General features: G+C 42.2%; 1 protein-coding gene across 1 annotated transcript in view; it reads right to left on the reverse strand.

Moving 5' to 3' along the window:
• The window catches only part of LOC120877509, a 17,072-nt gene extending 5,150 nt beyond the window's left edge, over positions 1-11,922 (reverse strand). Inside the window, exons 1-5 of the mRNA XM_040259868.1 lie at positions 11,793-11,922; positions 5,745-5,793; positions 5,101-5,194; positions 1,994-2,251; positions 1,350-1,423 (exon numbers count right to left, since the gene is read on the reverse strand). Of these exons, the coding sequence (XP_040115802.1) occupies positions 1,350-1,423; positions 1,994-2,251; positions 5,101-5,194; positions 5,745-5,793; positions 11,793-11,922 (605 nt within the window). The remainder of the gene's footprint in view (positions 1-1,349; positions 1,424-1,993; positions 2,252-5,100; positions 5,195-5,744; positions 5,794-11,792) is intronic.
• Positions 11,923-12,139: the final 217 nt, after the last annotated feature.

Raw genomic sequence — 12,139 nt, forward strand, 5'->3', positions numbered from 1 at the left:
TTCACTAAATGATTTTGCAAACATACTTCCTAGGTGGTGTCATGTCACTAACGCAGTCTATTCCAAGAGCCAAGCCAGGTATGATCACCTGGTTAAGGTGACTAACTGCAGTATCTTTCCACCAGAAAAAAATCACATTTTCCTTTTTCCAATTAAGAATTGTGGCTAATTCGTAGATTCAACCTTTCTCTGAGTGGTTTAGGATCCATTAACAACCCTAGCCTGAACCAATTATAACAATGCAGGTTTCAACATTTTTCTGTGAAGAAGGTTCTCCCTCTCTCTCTCCCCTTCTCTCTCCCTTAGTTTTCCTCTCTCTCAGAATTTTATTTAAAAAATTAATTTACTCAGTATTTCACAATCAAGTACAGTCATTATTTTTGTTGATGCTCAAACTGTCCCAGATGTGGGCCAGTGAAAGCCCCTTCAAGCCAGCTCCTGTGTCCTTTTTGATAATTGCCCTCCGCCTCGCGTTTTCAGGTTCCACAAGATACTCCAAGCTCGGCCTCAATTGGCACTAAATTTCCTTTTTGTAAGGAAACATAATGAGAAACCAAGATTGACATTGAGTGTGTTCTCAATGGACAGAAACTGACCTATTAAAAAAAAATCATGAAATAACATTCAGATTCAACATTGTTTTTAAAAAGTCTACTTAATGTCCACACTTGTATTTCTTTTCTCTTATGCTGAAAAGCTTGGTTTCTAATAATATTAATAACTTTACTAATTTAAGTTTACCATTTATTACTAACAGAGCCGAGTGAAATTAAAAATTTCCTGTACAGATATTGCACTGTGATGAAAATTTACTTAGTTTATTTTTCTTATGTGATTACAGAACCAATTCTATACACAGTCAGGATAATTTTACATCATTCTAATAATTCTTTGGTAGTACACTCTTCTCACAATTACTCCTACCAGAGTCAGATACTCATTGCCTTTAAAAGAAAAAAAGAATACTTAAAAGTAGTTGTGGCCTTCTGTCCCATCTCCTGCGTGCCACTAACATGCAATGTTTATGTGACTGTTTTACCAGAAGGAACACACTGGACCACAAAGCAGGCTTGCGGACGATCAACATTACACATAAAGCAGAAGGTTATAAAACACAGGAAAGGAAATGAACCTTGGCCTGTGTGGGACCAGAAAGCTGAGAAAGAAGCTCACCGTGCAAATGCTGGGCTCAACTCAAGCCAGCGAACCTCCGCAATTGCCTGCATTTAAGATACAAAAACCCATCACCACCACCATCATCATCAGCTCGTTTCATTCAGAACTGGAGGCTGGAAACAAATCTCCCAAGTTTCTCAAGCCATGGTAAGTATGAAAGTGAAACAAACTACCTTTTTTTGTCCCTTTTCAAGAAATTTCCACCCCCTGCTCTTCCATTGCGGCCGTCTTCAAGATCCATCGCGACCTGAGGAGAAACCACAGCCAATCAGTCAAACGTAAGATCCTCAGGTGAAACTGAACTTTACTACAACTTTACTCCGCCGGGCAGAAGGGCGGAGCGCTCGCCCTGACGCTTCAGCGGCTCGTGGCCGCGAGGGTCGCCGCAGGGACATGCCTCAGCATCAGGCATCCAGCCTCCGCACGCGAGCCGACGGGCAGAGCGGCGCCCCGGCCCGGACTTTGCCCGCCTCCACCGCGGCTTCTGCCTCCCGGTTCCCCACGCCATCCATCTGCCCGCGGGCTCAGAGCCCGGCTGCCCGCACAGCGCTGGCTCTGCAGGCTCGGGGCAGCAGACTCCAGGACGCATAACTAGCTCAAAAAAAAAAAAAAAAACCAACTAGAGACGGGTGCCTCAAGAGCTCCCCAACTGAGAATAAGTCTCACCCCTTTAAGTCCCCGTGGACTTGCCAACTGGCATCTCCCCTTCCCTCTCCTCCGAAGCCCTCTGCCCCAGAGACCCAACTCAGGAAATTAGAGAGCCCACCCATCCTCCCCCGAACCTTCTCCGTCTAGTCCCCAGCTTCCCGCGCCCTACCTCGGGCTTTCCCTCGGAATGTTCACGAAGGAGTGAATCTTTGAAGAAGAGATTCAGACTCCAGCGGAAAGACGCGGCAGATGCGAACAGCGGTCTCGGCTCCTGAGAGTCTTGAAGAGCCGCTGCTCGAACGCGCCCCGAGTTCCCGTGGCCCTGGGAGCAGGGAGCGGAGAACTTGCGCAAAGCCCACGCCCGGTGCTCTGCGCTCGGCCAATCAGCCGCGGGCTCGGGACAGCTCCCGGCAGGTTCTATTGAATCCTGATTGCGCCAAGTTACGAAACAGGTTGGAATTAGGAGAGGAATGTCCTCGCTTCTCTTGCCCCTCAGTAATAGGGCGAGCAGGGGAACGCTTATCAGCTGAATCACCGAGGACTTTTACGTTTAGAGAGTCCTTGTCTGTACAAGTCCACGAAATTATGAGTATATAGATAGATATAAATATCAGTATAGAATTCGCTTCTTGTGACTCGAGTAGATAAGGGAAAATTTCTTTGATATCGCATCCAATATATTCTAATAAAACAATATCCGGCTTTGCACATTCTGTAGGTTATTCCTTCCGCTCTCTTATATTTTGTTTTTCATTAGATTACACATCGTTTGTTACTTGTTTTTTTTTCTTTAAGTCATATATTTTTGTCTTTATAAAAACAAAGATATGGTGAAAAAATAAAATTCCCTTCTAAGCAGCGTTTTTTAAAAGGCCAGGTGAAATTTTTCTGCAAGTGTTTTCTTCAGTATGTTTGACAGTTTCTAAGGTGTATATGTTTATCCTTTATTTGAAGAGACATACAAATAAATGGTCTTTCCCGGTGGCTCAGATGGGAAAGAACCTACCTGCAATGCAGGAGATGGAGTTCGAATTCTAGATGGGGAAGATCCCCTGGAGAAGAGAATGGCAACCCACTCCAGTATTCTTGCCTAGAGAATTCCATGGACAGAGGCGCCAGGTTGATGGCAGCCCCTGGGTTGCAGAGTCGGACATGACTGAGCGTCTAACACTTTCTGCTTCAAGAAATAAATAGGAAGATTTTTTCTTAAACATATAAATCGAAACGGACATTTCAAGGAAGAAATGTATGTAAAAGAGTGTAATATTTTTGGGTTTTAGCCATCGGGTGAATCCCTTGTTTTTCTCAAGGTGTTTTAAAACTCTTATATTTTTATTTGGCTTCTAAAAGGATGGTGCATTTTAACATGTTGCTTTAGTTGTAATTTAGTGCCGTATCTACTGTTACCATTTACAGGTTTTCCTGGTCCTCTCTCTTCCTCAAATTGATGAAAAGTAAGTGCAATTGTGAAGACAATTCAAATTCATAAAGCAGCCTTAACTCACATCAGAGCTTTTCATACTTGTCAACCCAGGGGAAATGGATGTTTTTGTAACCTTTTATCTTCTTTCTCTGACTTAGAGGAGTTACCTCTCAGTTCACTGCAAACGTTTAAAAGAAGAACATCTTTTTAGTTTTTACTGCATAGTGTATTTTCTGTACTTTAAGTAACATATTTCAAAGCCGTAATTTTCTTTCCATCTTTTATCCCAGATTTTCTTTGCCTTGATTTTTTTTTTTAACTTAGCTATACAATTAGGTTTCTTTCTTTACAAACTGTTAATTAGCCTTTCTAACAGACCACTCATATTCCTCTGTGTTCTAATTGAAAACGTGTGTGTACAGCATCAGCCCAACCATTTATTTAAAGGCTTAAAACCAACCCTTTATTCCACCTGGGGCAAATGTATAAGGCTTTTCCCTTTCTCCCATGTGTTTTTTATCTGATTCATGCTTCTGCTCTTTTTTTCCACTTTTGTTTTACCTTGTCCCTCATTTAGTTTATGTGATCTTGTCATATATTCAATATTTTATGTATCCTTAAAAAATGCCCTATATCCTCCCTAAAACAATGCAGGATTTTTTAAAAATTCAAGTATAGTTGATTGTCAATGTTGTGTTAGTTTCAGGTGTGCAGCATAGTGATTCAGTTTTATATATATTTTTTTCTTTTTTAGATTCTTTTTCATTATGGATTATTACAAGATATAGAATATAGTTCCCTGTGCTATACAGTAATTTCTTGTTATTTATTTTATATATAGTACTGTGTATATGCGATTCCCAAACTCCTAATTATCTCCTGCGCCCTTTTCCCTTTGGTAACTAAAAGTTTGTTTTCTATGTCTGCAACTCTATTTCTGTTTTGTAAATAAGTCATTTTTATCCGTTTGTTTAGATTCCACATAAAATTGATGTCATATGGTATTTATCTTTCTCCCTCTGACTTACTTAGTATGATCATCTCTGCTGCTGCTAAGTCACTTCAGTCATGTCCGACTCTGTGCGATCCCCATAGACGGCAGCCCACCAGGCTCCCCTGTCCCTGGGATTCTCCAGGCAAGAATACTGGAGTGGGTTGCCATTTCCTTCTCCAAGGCATGAAAGTGAAAAGTGAAAGTGAAGTCGCTCAGTGGTATCTGACTCTTAGCGACCCCATGGACTGCAGCCTAACGGGCTCCTCCATTCATAGGATTTTCCAGGCAAGAGTACTGGAGTGGGGTGCCATTGCCTTCTCCTTATATACATATTGCTGCAAATGGCATTATTTCGTTCTTTTTTATGGCTGAGTAACAGGATATTTTTTAAAGTAGCACATATATTTTGTTGATTGCACTCTTTCTACAGGCTTGAGCTTCAAGTGATAATCTCTATCCAGGAGTACGTGGTTTAAGGATCAGAATAGCCCACAGAATTTTCAATAAAGCTGTTATACACATGCACATATATATATATATATATATATGTATGTATGTAAGTTGTTTTGCTCCACTGGCATGAAGATATGGATATAAAATACAATGGACCTAAAACAATGGATGGTTCTAGCTACTCCCGAACCATAGCTGTTGATTTTAAAGACTCTGACTCCTGTCTCACATTACTGCCAGCCACTCCTAGTAATATTGAACAGCTGGACTAGGCACTTCCACTATGAACCTCATTAACTTCCGGTGAAACCTTTTGGAAAGCAACCCCTTTGCAAGTCTTGACTCATACACCTTCATTCAAGCAGACATTTTTCCTTCTTGAAGTGTGCTTCCCCATAATCTGTACCTTCCTGTCTTCTACTGGCATTAGTCCTTTCACAGGCTTTAATGTACTCTCCCAACATTCAAGCTTAGCATCCCTGCCACAGTTTATTACATACCTGTGGGAATAATAATATATACCTATGGGAGTAATAATAACTAGCATTAACTAAGCACTGGCTGTGTGCCAGGAACTATCCCAAGTATTTGAAAGAGATTAAATCATTTAATCCTCACAATTATCCTCTGACATGTGTAATTTTATTGTTACTCCCATTTTACAGTCGCAGAAACTGAGGTTTGACATCACGTGCCCAAAGTCACACAACTGGTACGCAGCTGACCCAGGACTTGAAAGCAATCCAGCTCCCAGCCCTCATAACTGCACTCTTAACCACGTGCCTACAATGGTACGCTATTATAGTACACTGTCCTACACTGCCGTTTCAAGCCCCATGAAACATTTTCATCTTAAGACTCTATCTTAGAAATCATGCAATGGCTCCTTACCACCAACTGTATCTATCATATCTGAGAGTTCCCACTTGACTTGTAAGGGCTGTAACACACAATGTCTCTCTGACTGTCTTCATCCACCTCAGTTCCTTACACTCTCTCCCTCAACCCCAACACATATATCAGTGTTCACTCCATTTTGGCCCAACTCACCTCTCAGATGATTTGCTTTTTTTCTCTCTGTGCCTTTCCACACGTAAATCTTTAATTTACAGCAATTTAGTACCAAACTCCACAAACAACTCCAACTTAGATTCAACTACTGCATGTATGCTAAGTTGCTTCAGTCTCACGTTACTCTTAAGTGACCGTATGGACTGTTGCCTGCCAGACTCCTCAGTCCATGAGATTTCTCAGGTAAGAATACTGGAGTGGGTTGCCATGCCCTCCTCCAGGGGATCTTCACAACCCAATGGAACCTACATCTTGGGTCTTCTGTATTGGCAGGTGGGGTCTTTACCACTAGCACCAGCTGGGAAGCCCTTTCGCTGTCAAAGTTTGAACAATTCATAATTTACTTTTCAGTCCTTGAGTTGTCTCTTTGGTAAAAGGAGATAATAATGATACCTTAAAAAGTTATTGCAAGATTAAGTGATTTGTGTATTGAAAGGGTTTGTACAGTGCCTGAAACACGTTGAGCACTCACTAATTGTTATATATTAGTAATAAAAACCCCCTTCTCAGTCTATTTTTGCCCTTCCTGGCTATTCTTCACCACTCATGTATGTAGCTACACGTATGTATTCTCTGTTACTTTCAACAAGTTTTCCAGGTGACTCTGGTAAAAATCTGCCTGCCAGTGAAGGAGACACAGGCTTGATCCTTGGGTTGGGAAGATCCCCTGGAGAAGGAAATGGTAACCCACTACAGTATTGTTGCCTGGGAAATCCTGTGGGCAGAGGAGCCAGTAGGCTACATTACCCAGGGTCACAAAAGAGTAGGACACGACTGAGCCACTAAACAATAACAAGACTTTCAAGTCATAGAGGAGCTAAATTATAGTGATAGACGGTATAACCATTAAATTCTGCCTTCAGGGAGATTGCAGATTGTTTTATTCATAGAAGTTCTTCTGGCCCAAATAGACTGGGATTGTGTGTTTTATTATTTGGTTGTGTTGCAGCTCATAGAGTGCTGAAAAGTACAGTTCATGTAGTACTGTACTGTCTGTGGTAGAGACACCATAATGCCACTGTCAGCATCAGTTCAGTTCAGCCGCTCAGTTGTGTCCAATGCTTTCTGACCCCATGAATCGCAGCATGCCAGGCCTCCGTGTCCATCACCAACTCCCAAAGTTCACTCAGACTTACATCCATCGAGTCGGTGATGCCATCCAGCCATCTCATCCTCTGTCGTCCCCTTCTCCTCCAGCCCACAATCCCTCCCCGCATCAGAGTCTTTTCCAATGAGTCAACTCTTTGCATCAGGTGGCCAAAGTATTGCAGTTTCAGCTTCAGCATCAGTCCTTCCAAAGAACACCCAGGACTGATCTCCTTTAGGAGGGACTGGTTGGATCTCCTTGCAGTCCAAGGGACTCTCAAGAGTCTTTTCCAACACCACATTTCAAAAGCATCAATTCTTTGGAACTCAGCCTTCTTCACAGTCCAACTCTCACATCCATATATGACCACTGGAAAAACCATAGCCTTGACTAGATGGACCTTTGTTGACAAAGTAATGTCTCTGCTTTTCAATATGCTGTCTAGGTTGGTCATAACTTTCCTTCCAAGTAGTAAGCATCTTTTAATTTCATGGCTGCAGTCACCATCTGCAGTGATTTTGGAGACCCTCAAAATAAAGTCTGACACTGTTTCCACTCTTTCCCCATCTATTTCCCATGAAGTGATAGGACCAGATACCATGATCTTCATTTTCTGAATGTTGAGCTTTAAGCCAACTTTTTCACTCTCCTCTTTCACTTTCATCAAGAGGCTTTTTAGCTCCTCTTCACTTTCTGCCATCAGGGTGGTGTCATCTGCATATCTGAGGTTATTGATATTTCTCCTGGCAATCTTGATTCCAGCTTGTGCTTCTTCCAGCCCAGTGTTTCTCATGATGTACTCTGCATAGAAGTTAAATAAGCAGGGTGACAATATACAGCCTTGATGTACTCCTTTTCCTATTTGGAACTAGTCTGTTGTTCGATGTCCATTTCTAACTGTTGCTTCCTGACCTGCATACAGGTTTCTCAAGAGGCAGGTCAGGTGGTCTGGTATTCCCATATCTTTGAGAATTTTCCACAGTTTATTGTGATCCACACAGTCAAAGGCTTTGGCATAGTCAATAAACCTGAAAGAGATGTTTTTCTGGAACACTTGCTTTTTTTGATGATCCAGCGGATGTTGGCAATTTGATCTCTGGTTCCTCTGCCTTTTCTAAAACTGGCTTGAACATCTGGAAGTTCATGGTTCATGTATTGCTGAAGCCTGGCTTGGAGAATTTTGAGCATTACTTTACTAGCGTGTGAGATGAGTAAAACTGTGCAGTAGTTTGAACATTTTTTGGCATTACCTTTCTTTGGGATTGGAATGAGAACTGACCTTTTCCAGTCCTGTGGCCACTGCTGAGTTTTCCACATTTGCTGGCATATTGAGTGCAGCACTTTCACAGCATCCTCTTTCAGGATTTGAAATAGTTCCACTGGAATTCCATCACCTCCACTAGCTTTGTTCTTAGTGATACTTAGAGTTTCCCTATTTTCTTTGACACTGTTTGCCATTCAAAATAACATGCAGTTCAGTTCAGTTCAGTCGCTCACTTGTGTCCTACTCTTTGCTACCCCATGAATCGCAGCACGCCAGGCCTCCCTGTCCAGCACCATCTCCCGGAGTTCACTCAGACTCATGTCCATCGAATCTGTGATGCCATCCAACCATCTCATCCTGGGTCGTTCCCTTCTCCTTCTGCCCTCAATCCCTCCCAGCAGCCGAGTCTTTTCCAATGAGTCAACACTTCACATGAGGTGTCCGAAGTACTGGAGCTTCAGCTTTAGCATCATTCCCTCCAAAGAAATCCCAGGGCTGATCTCCTTCAGAATGGACTGGTTGGATCTCCTTGCAGTCCAAGGGACTCTCAAGAGTCTTCTCCAACAGCACACTTCAAAAGCATCAATTCTTCGGCGCTCAGCCTTCTTCATAGTCCAACTCTCACATCCATACATCACCACTGGAAACACCATAGCCTTGAATAGATGGACCTTAGTCGGCAAAGTAATGTCTCTGCTTTTCAATATACTATCTAGGTTGGTCATAACTTTTCTTCCAAGGAGTAAGCGTCTTCTAATTTCATGGCTGCAGTCACAATCTGCAGTGATTTTGGAGCCCCGAAAAATAAAGTCTGACACAGTTTCTACTGTTTCCCCATCTATTTCCCATGAAGTGATGGGACCAGATGCCATGATCTTCATTTTCTGAATGTTGAACTTTAAGCCAACTTTTTCACTCTCCTCTTTCACTTTCATCAAGAGGCTTTTGAGTTCCTCTTCACTTTCTGCCATAAGGGTGGTGTCATCTGCATATCTGAGGTTATTCATATTTATCCCTGAAATCTTGATTCTAGCTTGTGTTTCTTCCAGTCCAGCGTTTCTCACGATGTCCTCTGCATAGAAGTTAAATAAGCAGGGTGACAATATACAACCTTGACATACTCCTTTTCCTATTTGGAACCAGTCTGTTGTTCCATGTCCAGTTCTTTTTTTTTTTTTATGGTTTTTCTTTTTTTATTATTATTTTTATTTATTTATTTATTTATTTTTATTTTACTTTACAATTCTGTATTGGTTATACCATACATTGACATGAATCCACCACGGGTGTACTCCACGTCCAGTTCTAACTGTTGCTTCCTGACCTGCATACAGGTTTCTCAAGAGGCAGGTTAGGTGGTCTGGTATTCCCATCTCTTTGAGAATTTTCCACAGTTTATTGTGGTCCACACAGTCAAAGACTTTGGCATAGTCAATAAAGCAGAAATAGATGTTTTTCTGGAACTCTCTTGCTTTTTCCATGATCCAGCAGATGTTGGCAATTTGATCTCTGATTCCTCTGCCTTTTCTAAAAACAGCTTGAACATCAGGGAGTTCACGGTTCATGTATTGCTGAAGAATGGCTTGGAGAATTTTGAGCATTACTTTACTAGCGTGTGAGATGAGTGCAATTGTGCAGTAGTTTGAGCATTCTTTGGCATTGCCTTTCTTTGGGATTGGAATGAGAACTGACCTTTTCCAGTCCTGTGGCCACTGCTGAGTTTTCCACATTTGCTGGCATATTGAGTGTAGCACTTTCACAGCATCATCTTTCAGGATTTGAAACAGCTCAACTGGAATGCCATCACCTCCAGTAGCTTTGTTCGTAGTGATGCTTTCTAAGGCCCACTTGACTTCACATTCCAGGATGTCTGGCTCTAGATGAGTGATCACATCATCATGATTATCTGGGTCGTGAAGATCTTTTTTGTACAGTTTTTCCGTGTATTCTTGCCACGTCTTCTTAATATCTTCTGCTTCTGTTAGGTCCAGACCATTTCTGTCCTTTATCGAGCCCATCTTTGCATGAAATGTTCCCTTGTTATCTCTAATTTTCTTGAAGAGATCTGTAGTCTTTCCCATTCTGTTGTTTTCCTCTATTTCTTTGCATTGATCACTGAAGAAGACTTTCTTATCTCCTCTTGCTATTCTTTGGAACTCTGCATTCAGATGCTTATATCTTTCCTTTTCTCCTTTGCTTTTCGCCTCTCTTCTTTTCACAGCTATTTGTAAGGCCTCCCCCGACAGCCATTTTGCTTTTTTGCATTTCTTTTCCATGGGGATGGTCTTGATCCCTGTCTCCTGTACAATGGCATGAACCTCATTCCATAGTTCATCAGGCACTCTATCTATCAGATCTAGGCCCTTAAATCTATTTCTCACTTCCACTGTATAATCATAAGGGATTTGATTTAGGTCATACCTGAATGGTCTAGCGGTTTTCCCTACTTTCTTCAATTGAAGTCTGAATTTGGCAATAAGGAGTTCATGATCTGAGCCACAGTCAGCTCCCGGTCTTGTTTTTGGTCACTTATAGAGCTTCTCCATCTTTGGCTGCAAAAAATATAATCAATCTGATTTTGGTATTGACCATCTGGTGATGTCCATGTGTAGAGTCTTCTCTTGTGTTGTTGCAAGAGGGTGTTTGCTATGACCAGTGCATTTTCTTGGCAAAAGTCTATTAGTCTTTGCCCTGCTTCATTCCACATTCTAAGGCCAAATTTTTCTGTTACTCCAGGTGTTTCTTGACTTCCTACTTTTGCATTCCAGTCCCCTATAATGAAAAGGACATCTTTTTTGGGGGTTAGTTCTAGAAGATCTTGTAGGTCTTCATAAAACCGTTCAACTTCAGTTTCTTCAGCGTTACTGGTTGGGGCATAGACTTGGATAACTGTGATATTGAATGGTTTGCCTTGGAAATGAACAGAGATCTTCTGTCATTTTTGAGATTGCATCCAAGTACTGCATTTCAGACTCTTTTGGTGACCATGATGGCTACTCCATTTCTTCTGAGGGATTCCTGCCTGCAGTAGTAGATGTAACGGTCATCTGAGTTAAATTCACCCATTCCAGTCCATTTTAGTTCGCTGATTCCTAGAATGTCGATGTTCACTTTTGCCATCTCTTGTTTGACCACGTCCAGTTTGCTTTGGTTCATAGACCTGACATTCCAGGTTCCTATGCAATATTGCTCTTTACAGCATCAGATCTTGCTTCTATCACCAGTCACATCCGCATCTGGGTATTGTTTTTGCTTTGGCTCCATCCCTTCCTTCTTTCTGGAGTTATTTCTCCACTGATCTCCAGTAGCATATTGGGCACCTACTGACCTAGGGAGTTCCTCTTTTGGTATCCTATCATTTTGCCTTTTCATACTGTTCATGGGGTTCTCAAGGCAATAATACTGAAGTGGCTTGCCATTCCCTTCTCCAGTGGACCACATTCTGTCAGGCCTCTCCACCATGACCCACCCGTCTTGGGTTGCCCCATAGGCATGGCTTAGTTTCACTGAGTTAGACAAGGCTGTGGTCCGTGCAATCAGATTGGCTAGTTGGCTATGTGTGTCTGCCCTCCGATCCCCTCTCTCAGTGCCTACCGTCTTACTTGGGTTTCTCTTACCTTGGATGTGGGGTCTCTCTTCACGGCTGCTCCAGCAAAGCACAGCTGCTTCTCCTTACCTCTGATGCGGGGTAGCTCCTCTTGGCCGCCACACCTGCCCTTGGGCCAGGGTAGCTCTTCTTGGCCGCCTTCACAGCCGACACTCTCTAAGCAACTTTCAAATATGTTATTAAGTATTGTTAACTTCATGCTGTACATGACATCTTCATGACTTATTTATTTTCTAACTGAAAAGTTGCACCTTTGACTCTCTTCAGCCATTTGTCCCACTCCCACTTCCCACGTCTGGCTACCACCAGTCTATTCTCTGGATCTATGAGCTTGTTTTGTTTTTGTTTTTAAGATTCCACGTATAAGTGAGATCAGATTGCATCTATCTTTCTCTGGCTGACTCAGTTCACTTAGC

The sequence above is a fragment of the Oryx dammah genome, unplaced genomic scaffold (genome assembly GCF_014754425.2).
Source record: "Oryx dammah isolate SB20612 unplaced genomic scaffold, SCBI_Odam_1.1 HiC_scaffold_18, whole genome shotgun sequence".
Lineage (NCBI taxonomy): Eukaryota > Metazoa > Chordata > Mammalia > Artiodactyla > Bovidae > Oryx > Oryx dammah.